Below are 12320 nucleotides of genomic sequence, written 5' to 3'. Positions count from 1 at the left end.
TCTGTGGAAGCAGGATTAGAGTAGGAGGCCCAGTTTGTAGGATTGTAAACCATCTGGATAAAGACTGTTAAAAGGGTAGAAGTGGTCTGTGGGAGCTTGCTAAACCAGCATTTTCCGGTAGGGGAACAAGGGTCTTCACTAGGTTTTTCTAAATTTATTTATTTTGATTAATGTTTTAATTTAGCAACTTTAAAACATGTTTTTCATTTTATTTTACTTATTTTTGAGAGAGATAAAGTATGAGCTGGGGAGGTGCAGAGAGAGAGGGAGGCATAGAATCCGAAGCAGGCTCTAGGCTCTGAGCTGCCAGCACAGAGCCTGACGCCGGGCTCGAACTCACGGACCATGAGATCATGACCTGAGCTGAAGTCGGACGCTCAACCAACAGACCCACCCAGGCGCCCCTCATTTTATTTATTTTAGAGAGAGGGAAAGCGTAAGCCGGGGAGAGGGGCAGAGGGAGAAAGAGAATCTCAAGCAGGCTCCATGCTCAGTGTAGAGCCTGATGTGAGGGTCAATCCCACAACCATGGGGTCATGACCTGAGCCTAAATCGAGTTGGATGCTTAACTGACTGAGCCACCTAGGTGCCCCAAACATTTTTTTAAATAATTTTTTTTTGCGGGGGTGGGTGCTTGGGTGGCTCAGTTGGTTAAGCACCCGACTCTGGCTCAGGTCGTGATCTCACAGTTTGTGAGTTCAAGCCCCACATCAGGCTCTGTGCTGATAGCTCGGAGCCTGGAGCCTGCTTCCAATTCTGAGTCTCCTCTCTTTCTCTCTCAAAAATAAATAAATATTAAAACGATTAAAAAATAATATTTTTTTGACTAAACGATACATTCAAATGTACAAAAATCCAGTACATAGGAAAGAGCAGACGTGAAAACTCTGCTCTATCCCCCTGGCCACTTGCTTCCCTTCCCCCAGTTGTACCTGTTCTTTAGGTATCCTTTCTGTTAGGCACTTTTTTATTAAGTTTGTTTACTAAGCAGTCTTGTCGGAAAGAGTCTCTTGAATGGGTAATCTGAATCTTTTAGGCATGGAAAAGGAACATGTCCCTTTGTAAATAAATAAATTGACTCTCTGGTTTATATACTTAGCTCATGTGGTTTGGTTACATGAGTCACATTTTGAGAAGCTGATCGACCCTTGAATACAACACTTCGTGGTTTTCTCTTTTCCTTTTTTTCCTTTTTGGAATCACAAAGTTAAGGACTGGACTCATTCATCATGGATGTTTAGTAGGTGGCCAGCAACTAGTTTCTATATGTTACTATGTTTTAGCAGTCTCTGATGTCTGTGTATTTCTCTTCTGGTAATGAACTTTGTGAGAAAGAAGTATAATTTATCCTTTTAGTTAATTACAGATGTCACCGTGTACATTTGGAAAATTAGTTGTTATGTTTACTGTTTGGAGAATCTCTAGCCTGTCATTCAAATGGTGAATGTTAACCAAGACAGAGAAGAAAAGTGAGCATTTTGTAATGACCTTATACTTGGGTCATACTCAGTGATGCATGGGGTCAGACTTCTTCAGAGTCTGAGCCTAGCTTTTTTTTTTTTTTTTTTTTTAGTTTGAGGCACTTTTTATTTTAGAAGGTAAGGAACTCTCAGTTGCTAGTGAAAGATAATGTTACTGAAAATCATATTAATCCTTATTGATTCATCTCCTCTCTAAGGCTTGAAAGAGAAGATAGTGAGGAGCTTTGAAGTCTCTCCAGATGGGTCCTTCTTGCTGATAAATGGTGTTGCTGGATATCTTCATTTGCTGTCAATGAAGGTGAATGCTTATTGGTGGTTGCTTGCTCTTTTAGGATAAGACATTAGTGGAGGGATGGTATTGAATCATCTCAGGCAGAGGGCAACAGTAGGACTTGGGGAGAACTTTTGACTATAGGGAAAAACAAAGTCAAATAGGTATAACAAAACAGACCTACATTGTTTTTATTCCCAGTGTGATTCTTCTGTGTACCTCCTAACAATTTGATAAGTAATGTTTGTTGTTTTTTCAGACTAAAGAACTGATTGGCAGCATGAAAATTAATGGAAGGGTTGCAGCATCCACGTTCTCTTCAGATAGTAAGAGAATGTATGCCTCTTCAGGTGGGTTAATTGACATGATCATCTAAAGCTTTTTTGAAGCTTTGGATATGTTTCATTTCAGATTTAACCAAAAACAGTGCTTGATTTTAGACTTTTTTATGTTAGTAAGAAAGTAATTTTTTTTTTTAAATATTTTTTTTTTTTTCAACGTTTATTTATTTTTGGGACAGAGAGAGACAGAGCATGAACGGGGGAGGGGCAGAGAGAGAGGGAGACACAGAATCGGAAACAGGCTCCAGGCTCTGAGCCATCAGCCCAGAGCCCGACGCGGGGCTCGAACTCACGGACCGCGAGATCGTGACCTGGCTGAAGTCGGACGCTTAACCGACTGCGCCACCCAGGCGCCCCAAGAAAGTAATTTTTTATTTTTAGGATTGTCATTACCATTTGCCTTTTAAAAAAAAAAAATTTTTTTTTTAATATTTATTTTTATTTTTGAGAGTGAGAGAGACAGCATGTGAACAGGGGAGAAGCAGAGAGAGAGGGAGACACAGAATCTGAAGCAGGCTCCAGGCTCTGAGCGGTCAGCACAGCACAGAGCCTGATGCAGGGCTCCAACTCACAAATCATGACCTGAGCTGAAGTTGGCCGCTTAAATGACTGAACCACCCAGGCGCCCCCCATTTGCCTTCTTATTTACTGACTAGTGATAGTGAAGGGCTACACATTTAACATGCTAGCATGTTAACGGTGAGGGGCCGGGACTCCTGGGTGGCTCAGTAGGTTAAGCATCCGACTCTTGATTTCGGCTCAGGTCATGATTTCACAGTTCATGCTGACACTGCAGAGCCTGCTTGGGATTCTGTCTCTCCCCCTCTTTGCTTGTTCCCCGCTTGCACTCACACGCTTGTGCGCGCTCTCTCTCTCTCTCTCTCTCTCTCTCTGTCTCTCTCAAAATAAATAAACAAACTTAAAAAAGTGAGGGGCTAACCATATTTAACCATGTTAACACGTTAGGGGAGAAGATGGGAAGAAAACGCTTATTTAAAAAATGATTCATTCTCAGACTTCCTTTTTTTTTGAAAGTTACTTACAATCATTACCCTTTTTCTTTTAACAGTACCTTTTCACTTGGATAATGTCTTGAATGTTCTTCATAATTGATTGAAAACAATTCAGAGCTCACCCTCTGACATTTCTATGGTGCAGTTGGCCAGCTGTCAGTCATCCTTGACAGACTCTAATCTTGCACTTTCCTGCTCTTCTGCTTTTCTGATCATCCTGTGCCTTTTTGGACTCTTGCTCCCTTTCCCACAGGATCTTGGGGCCGTCCTAATCTCAGTGTAGCTCGTGCTGCTGGGTAGGGGGAGGCATCAGGGTGGTTGTGTCAGTACTTACTCTGCAATCTCTGTGGGGCCTTTTTGCAGAATTTTTGCTATACCTCAGCTAAGAGCACTTGATAGTATAGCATTAGTTTTTTTGTTGTTTTTTTGAGGTGTAATGTGACATACAACATTAAATTCGTCAGGTGTGCAGCATAATGATTTGATACTTGTATATGTTGCAAAATGATTACCACATTGTCTGGTTATCTGTCACCACACATAGTTAATTTTTTTCTTGTGATGAGAACTTCTAAGATCTACTCTCAGCAGCTTTCAAATAGGTAGTTCTGTGTTATTAACTGTAGTCACTATGCTGTAAAGTACATCTACTTGACTTACAACTGGATTAAAAAGTTTTAAAAGCTTTTTTTAAAAAAAGGATTAACATTGGCATTAACTTTTGTTTAATTTTTGTTGTGTTTCTTTTTTCCTTTTTTTTTTTTAATTTATGGTCTGATAACATGCAGCGCAGTATTAGTTTCAGGAATAGAATTCAGTGATTCATCACCTACATACAACACCTGCTGCTCATCACAACAAGTGCTCTCCTTAGTACCCAGCACCCATCTAGCCCATCCCCCAGCCACCTCCCTCTATCAACCCATAGTTCTCTGTCATTAAGAGTCTCTTGTGGTTTGTTTCCCTCTCTTCTTCCTCCCCCTTCCCATATGTTTATCTGTTTTGTTTCTTTTTTTTTTTCAACGTGTATTTATTTTTGGGACAGAGAGAGACAGAGCATGAACGGGGGAGGGGCAGAGAGAGGGAGACACAGAATCGGAAACAGGCTCCAGGCTCTGAGCCATCAGCCCAGAGCCCGACGCGGGGCTCGAACTCACGGACCGCGAGATCGTGACCTGGCTGAAGTCGGACGCTTAACCGACTGCGCCACCCAGGCGCCCCTGTTTTGTTTCTTAAATTCCACATGAGTGAAATCAGATGGTATTTGTTTTTCTCCTATTGACTTATTTCACTTAGCATAATACCCTAACTCCATTCACGTCATTGTAAATGGCAAGATTTCATTCTTTTTGATGGCTGAGTGATAGTCCAGTATGTGTGTGTATGTGTATGTATGTATATGCACACACACACACACACACACACACACACACACCCCATATCTTTATTCATCAGTCAGTGGACATTTGGGCTCTCTCCATAGTTTGGCTGTTGATAATGCTCCTATAAACATTAGGGGGTGCGTGCACCCCTTCGAATCTGTATTTTTGTATCCTTTGGGTAAATACCTAATAGTACAATTGCTGGATTGTAGGGTAATTCTATTTTTAGTTTCTTGAGGAACCTCCATACTGTTTTCCAGAGTGGCCACAGCAGTTTGCATTCCCACCAACAGTGTAAGAGGGTTCCCCTTTCTCTGCATCCTTGCCAACATCTGTTGTTTCCTGCATTGTTAATTTTAGCCATTCTGACAGGCGTGAGGTGATATTTTGTGGTTTTCATTTGTATTTCCATCATGATGAGTGATGTTGAGCATGTTTTCATGTGTCTCTTAGCCATCTGGATGTCTTCTTTGGCAAGGTGTATATTCATGTTTTCTGCCATGTTCTGTTTTTGTCCTAGAATCAAACTTTCACAAAGTTGAGTTAGTCACATTTGTATTTTTTTAATCAACTATTGTCGTAATAGATTTCATGAGAGGTAAGGAATAAATACTGGTTCAGAGTGATGTTCCTAATGTAATGGCCCTTGGATCCTGGGGGGCTAGAGTCGGGGAGAAGAGGTGGAGGGTCAGAGATACTGAAATTTGGTATGTGAATTAGGTGCAGATGTGAAGTATTTACAAAATTGGTCATGATTGTGGAGGTCTTATTTTCTATAACAAAGGTCCTGTAAAAGCAGGGGGACGAGTAATCAAAAGTCCAGCTTTGGTAACATCTAGATGACCTTCCTGCCGTCAATCCCTTCTCTTCCCATTTTAGTGTGTTGCTAGCTGGGCTAATCTGTAAATGCTTTCCTTTATCGTAACATTACTGTACAGGCAAACACAAAGAATTTCATGTTTGACCTTGTTCAGTTTTTCCAAATATATTTTATTACTGCTTAATCTAAACCTTATGCCAGCCTGGAAAATCTTTGTCAAGGCAATATTTGAAACAGTGAGATTAATTGAATTCTCGTTGGGAGGAGAAGAGTATAGAAAAGTGAACTTTAGCACAATATCCGCAGGAAAGACAGAGATGAAATGGGTGAGTGAGGAGACACTTTTGAGATGAGTGTAGGATCATTATACAAATCTGTAAATGGGGAGCCTGGGTGGCTTAGTCAGTTGAGCATCTGACTTCCGACTTGGGTCATGATCTTGCGGTTTGTGGGTTCAAGCCCCACATTGGGCTCTCTCCTGTCAGTGCGGAGTCTGCTTTGGATCCTCTGTCCCCCTCTCCTCATGCTCCTCCCCCTCCCTCTCAAAAATAAATAAAGATTAAAAAAAAATCTGCAAATGGGTATGAAGAAGACAGTGATCATCAGTATCATGCTTATAGGAGAGAGAAAAAAGAATAAGGACTGATTTTGGCAATAGTCCTTTTTATTTTTTGAAGTTTATTTATTTTTTTTTTAGTAATTCCTTTACCCAGTGTGGGGCTCAGAACCATGATCCCTGAGATCAAGAGTTGCATGATCTTCTGACTGAGCCAGCCAGGTGCCCCGATGGTCATTTCTATCATGAAAATATTGGTGTTCTTTTCAGGTTTAACATCCTCCTTGATCTTACCCACATTCTTCTTTCTCTAAACTATTTGTGCTTGTTGCTCACGGTTAGCGTTTCTTATCATTTAAGTGACTTGGTAATAGATACACTGTATGTATCATAAATTATAAATTTCTTGTGGTCTGGATCAGTTTATTTTCCGCTTTCTCTGTCATTGCCATCATCATCAGTTTGATATATTAATCAACTTACCCTACAAATAGGTGCTCTGCCTATTGATGGATATTGGAACTTATGATGATAAGTATTTTGTTTTTTGTTATTTTAAGTTTTTTGCTCTAATAACTCATCTGAGTGAAATGTAGAAGTTCTGTCTGAAAGCTCAACTCAAGCCAAGAGTTTGTGGTTTTCACTCTAAACTTAAAGATACTGTTTATTAATGGCTATTTGAGAATGCATTTTCTACATGTACAAATGTATACAAGGAATCCTTTTAGGCCAGTTTTCTAGACCTAGGACATTTATAGGGAGTTTTTGTTTGTAGTCCCTTGTACTGTTAAAGTGGGGCTAAGAGGGGGCGCCTGGGTGGTTCAGTCAGTTAAGCGTCTGACTTCAGCTCAGGTCATGATCTCACAGTTCATGAGTTCGAGCCCCGCATTGGGCTCTGTGCTGACAGCTTAGAGCCTGGAGCCTGCTTCAAATTCTACGTCTCCCTCTCTCTCTGCTCCTCCCCTGCTCATGCTCTGTCTGTCTCTCCTTCAAAAATAAATAAAAACATTTAAAAAAAATAAAAAAAAATAAAGTGTGGCTAAGAATGAATGGTCAGTTCACTTGGCTTTCAAGTTTAAAGCAACATTAACCAAACCCTTTTGGCTCTTTCTTTCAGGCGATGGGGAAGTTTATGTTTGGGATGTGAACTCTAGAAAGTGCCTTAACAGATTCGTTGATGAAGGCAGTTTATATGGATTAAGCATTGCCACATCTAGGAATGGACAGTATGTGGCTTGTGGGTAGGTAAAGAGAGGTTCTTATAACCTCAATCCCATTGTACTAATGAGAAAATATTAAAGAATTGAATATACTGCGTGATGCTTAAGTGGTTTTGTTTATAAACTGTTCAGTAATAGAAAATCAGTAGACCCAGTTTTTTTTGCATTCTTAATGCAGTGTTTAGTAATGGTAGTTTACCGGCTCTTTACCAAAGAAATATAGCACTTCTTTATATCATTGTAGTTTTTCTTATATTTGAAATATTCATTTGATCACATCAAGATTTCTTGCTGTTTTAGTTTTCTTGCCATTGACAAAGATACAGAACAAGTTAAATTTGAAGATACTTAAGGCATAGTTTTTTTTTTTTAATTTTTTGTTTAATCTTTATTTATTTTTGAGAGAGAGCGTGTGAGCAGGGGAGGGGCAGAGAGAGAGGGAGACAAGAATGCGAAGCAGGCTCCAGGCTCCGAGCTGTCTGCACAGAGCCTGACGCGGGGCTTGAACTCACAAACTGAGAACATGACCTGAGCTGAAGTCAGACGCTCAAGCTACTGAGCCACCCAGGCGCCCCTTAAGGCATAGTTTTCTTTGTCTGGCTAGTGGTATAAAGCAAATATATGTTCCTTAGAAATACTGTTTGTTAATACTGTAGACCCCTCGAAAATACTACCTAGAGCATGCTATTGTATTATCATTGGGAAAAAAATGGTTATTACACTCGGGAAAAGATGATGCTATTCTCCTACTTGATTCTAAAGCTGCATGGTGGGAGGAGGCATTGGATACATCTTACCTGTGTTTCTAAATCATCTTACCTACCAAACCACTCATTAGCACCTGTAACTTTAGAGCTTCCAACAGTGGATTTTTATGACTTTCTTAGACTGGACACCACTTCAGTCAAATCCTCCCTGAGTGAGAGATGAAGCGGGTCTTACCATCTGGAAGCACAGCATATTCCCCATTCTTTTTTCACTTCATTCCCTTCAGGGTTAAAATTGGGGAACATGCCCACCACCATTTGAAAATTGGTCACCTTTGGGGCCTGGAGGAAGGGAAAGTGGGACCAGGCTGTGGAGCTTGGAGACCCAGCCGAAATAAAGGCCTAGACGAAGGCCCCTCCCTGTCCTGTGTTCTCCCTAGTCACCACCCCTGTGACACCTGTAGGGAGGGCTGTCTCAGTGTGAGCCCAGCATTTGTGCAGTGTGTGCACTGTGCACTGTGGCAGCAGTCATGGCAAGCACAACTTCTGGGAATGAAGCTCCTTTAAAGCGAAGACTAGCATTGTCAAAATACTAATTTTGAGTAATTTTAAGCAGAACTGCCCAGAAATGATCTTCACTTAAATTTGTGAAGTTGGTGTTTTTCTGATCCTTGCCTTTTTTTTTTTTTTTTCTTCTTTTCAAATTTTTATCTAGGGGCGCCTGGGTGGCGCAGTCGGTTAAGCGTCCGACTTCAGCCGGGTCACGATCTCGCGGTCCAGGAGTTCGAGCCCCGCGTCAGGCTCTGGGCTGATGGCTCAGAGCCTGGAGCCTGTTTCCGATTCTGTGTCTCCCTCTCTCTCTGCCCCTCCCCCTTTCATGCTCTGTCTCTCTCTGTCCCCAAAAAAATAAACGTTGAAAAAAAAAATTAAAAAAAAAAATTTTTTTTATCTAAATTCTAGTCAGCGTACAGTGTAACATTGGTTTCAGGAGTAGAATTCAGTGATTGATCACTTACATACAGTGCCCAGTGCTCATCACAAGTGCCCTCCTCAGTGCCAATCACCTGTCTAGCCCATCCCCCACCCACCTCCCCCCATCAGCCCTCAGTTTGTTCTGTGTCTTTAAGAGTGTGATGGTTTAGGGCACCTGGGTGGCTTAGTTAAGCGTCTCTTTATTTCGTTTCTTTTTTTTTTTTTTTAATTTTTTTTTTTTTCAACGTTTATTTATTTTTGGGACAGAGAGAGACAGAGCATGAACGGGGGAGGGGCAGAGAGAGAGGGAGACACAGAGTCGGAAACAGGCTCCAGGCTCTGAGCCATCAGCCCAGAGCCCGACGCGGGGCTCGAACTCACGGACCGCGAGATCGTGACCTGGCTGAAGTCGGACGCTTAACCGACTGCGCCACCCAGGCGCCCCTCTTTATTTCGTTTCAAGTCATGATCTCACAGTTCATGATTTTGAGCCTGTGTCGGGTTCTGTGCTGGCAGTCTGGAGCCTGCTTGGAATCCTCTCTCTCCCCCTCTCCCTGCCCCCCCCCCCCCATTTGCTGTCTCTCTCTCCAAAAAAAAAAAAAAAAGTTCCTTCATGGTTTGTTTCCCTCTCTCTTTTCCCCCCTCCCATATCTATTTTGTTTCTTAAATTCCACGTGAGTGAAATCATACGGTATTTGTCTTTCCCTGATTGACTTATTTCACTTAGCGTTATACACTCTAGCTCCATTCACGTCATTGCAAATGGCAACATTTCATTCCTTTTAATGGCTGAGTAATACTTGATTATATATATGAATATACACACATACGTGTATATACACTACACCTATTTTTTTAATTTAATGTTTTATTTTATATATAGAGAGCAAGTGAGAGAGTGAGCACGCAGGGGAGGGGCAGAGAGACAGGGACAGAGGATCCGAAGCAGGCTCTCTGGCTCTGCACTGACAGCAGAGAGCCCGATGCAGGGCTTGAACTTGCAAACTGTGAGATCATGACCTGACCTGTGACCTTAAGCCGAAGTCGGATGCTTAGCCAGCTGAGCCACCCAGGTGCCCCACACCACATCTTGTTAATCCATTTATCAGTTGATGGACATTTGGGCTGTGTCCATAGTTTGGCTACTGTTGATAATGCTGCTGTAAACATTGTGGTGCGTGTGCTCCTTCGAAAAAGCACACCTGTATCCCGTGGATAAATGCCTAGTAGTGCAATTGCTGGGTCGTAGGGTAGTTCTGTTTTTTAACTTTCTGAAGAACCTCCATACTGTTCTCCAGAGTTTGCCTCTCTTTTTTGAATCACTTTTATTATTTTATTCATTGGGCCCTTTGAAGGACCCAAATAGGAAAAATCTGATACTAGTTTAAACTGATTTGAGTTGCCCTCAGTGTAATGGAACTCTGATGTGCTTGGTCCAAGAACATAATTAGGTTGTTATTGTTATACTTGTAAAGCAGGGCCTTAATCTTAGAAGAATTTCTGGAGTTATTAGGGAGGTTGGGGAAGAGTTACTGGTGGTGGAGAAGCCAGAGGCAGGAGAGGCAGAGCCCCACTGGTGAGGTGTTGGCTCCCTTTCTCTCCTTTTGTCCTCCCCTTTCTTCCCCTCTCTCTGCCTCTCTTCTCCTCTCTCTGCCCTCTCCCGCCCTCTCCCTCCTCCTGCTAGTACTGGTGTGAAACTCCTCTGTCTTGGCTCCTGCTGTTAGGAATTAACTCCTTTGATCTAAAAACTCATCTGTTTGTATCTGTTAATTCTTCTCATTCAGTGTCCTGACAGAAAGTAGATGCTTTCTTTGCTTTGCAGTTTTGCTCTGACAGAGCAGTAGGAAAGCTGAGTATGCTGTAAATAGAGATCTCTTTTCACTTATATTACTGTTTTTTATGGCATCTGTTCCTGTAAGGAATGCTATATACTTTTAGAAAATTTGATGTTAATTCACACAACATCATTGTTAGAATGTACTTGGGAGATCTCTGGACTGTCCTTCATTCTATAGACAGGGACTGATGCTCTGAAGCGTTCTGTCAGAGACCACTGAAAACATGGACAGAGTGGGGTCTGGAGGCTTGTGGTCTTACTTTTTCAGGTGCAGTGCCTCTCTCACTCCACTGGGTGGAATCTGTGGTTAAATCATACCTTTGCTGCATCTTCTGTAAATGCAGTAGTGTTCTGTGACTTCCTAGCTGGTCTGGAAGTCCATCAGTAAAAAAAAGAAATAGACATACGAACGTCCACTATGTACAAAGCACTGTATATTGAAGAATGGGAAAGAGGTGTGACAGCCCTTTGTGTGCAGAGGCCCTTATGACCTCACCAAATTCAAATGACCTCATAATGTGACTTGGAGAATCTCCTTTGTTTTATTTTCTGTGCTTACCATGAGGAGATTGCCAATGTCTCCTGTTGCAGCTGTGGCACAGATCGCTAGCTTAGGCTCCTGCCTTTACTTGGGGTGCAAGCTACAAACCACCTTGGGGTCTTTGCATTTTGAGAATTTTAGGCGAACGCTATAGAAATATGTACTTTTGTATTTTCAGATCAAAGTCCTATCAGGTGATTAGAGATTTGTTGATTCTACTCTTCATCAACTTCTTATAAATATACAAAATTGTCTTTTTATTATGGTTCCCATTTAAATAATTTCAAACTTTGAATAATAATTAGAATAAAAAGATCGAGCACGAGCAGGAGAGGGAGAGAGAGAGAATCCCCAGCAGGCTCCGTGCTATCAGCACACAGCCCAACATGGGGCTCGAACTCATAGACCATGAGGTCATGACCTCATGAAATCAAGAGTCAGATGCTTAACCAACTGAGCCCCCCAGGGGCCCCTTACTTGCAAATGTTTTCCCAGCATTTACCACGTGCCAAGAATTGTTGTTTTCCATATGTAATTATACACGTGTGTATGTTAACTGTACACATATTATGTGTGTATACATATATTTTTCATACGTAAACTATTTCTTATTTTCTACTTCACAGTATAGGTCCTGCTGTCGCCACTTTACAGGTGGAGAAGGGCGAGGTACTGTGAGTTAAATTACTTGGTTAAGGTCACACAAATAGTAAGTGGTAGAGCCAACATTACAACCCACATCTGGCTACAAAGCCTGAGCTCTTAACCATGCTGCTGCCTTTTTTTAAAGGTGTACCTCTCTGTGTTCATGTTTTTAAATATATGAAGGTACAGTTACTAGGAGTTCTGCTAATTAAGAAATCTCACAAGAAGAACATTTATAGTCCAGTTTGTCTTGTGTATGAATCCTTTTGTGCCAATATATAATCCCTTTGGAAAGTCGGCTTCAACCATTCGGTGCTTCAGCTTTTACATAGCTTTATCTTTTATCTCTTTAAGTCTCTAAATGACCTTGGCTTGCTATTTCTCCTACTTAAATCTGGATTTTAAACCCTTAGCTTAAGACTTGCTTCAGGATTTTTGTGATTTCAGTAACCTCTCTGGGTTTGAAGAATGTGGGAGCTGGTCTTCTGTAACTTAAAGCTAAATAAACAAAAGTTTTTCTTTCATCTTTGTATG

At 41.5% G+C, this 12320-nt stretch overlaps 1 protein-coding gene across 2 annotated transcripts in view; it reads left to right on the top strand.

The window, feature by feature from the left end:
* The window catches only part of UTP18 (UTP18 small subunit processome component), a 42584-nt gene that overhangs the window by 17157 nt on the left and 13107 nt on the right, over positions 1-12320 (top strand). For both annotated transcript variants that reach the window (XM_047081023.1, XM_047081022.1), the window contains exons 8-10: positions 1679-1779; positions 2012-2102; positions 6982-7105. In XM_047081023.1, coding sequence (XP_046936979.1) covers positions 1679-1779; positions 2012-2102; positions 6982-7105 — 316 coding nt within the window. The remainder of the gene's footprint in view (positions 1-1678; positions 1780-2011; positions 2103-6981; positions 7106-12320) is intronic.

Source organism: Lynx rufus, unplaced genomic scaffold (assembly GCF_022079265.1).
Source record: "Lynx rufus isolate CCGP_SWC_20201006 ecotype Redwood Valley unplaced genomic scaffold, mLynRuf1.p SCAF_18, whole genome shotgun sequence".
Classification (NCBI taxonomy): Eukaryota; Metazoa; Chordata; class Mammalia; order Carnivora; family Felidae; genus Lynx; species Lynx rufus.
The sequence above is the reverse complement of the archived record's forward strand: the minus strand, read 5'-3'. Positions and strand labels throughout refer to the sequence as shown.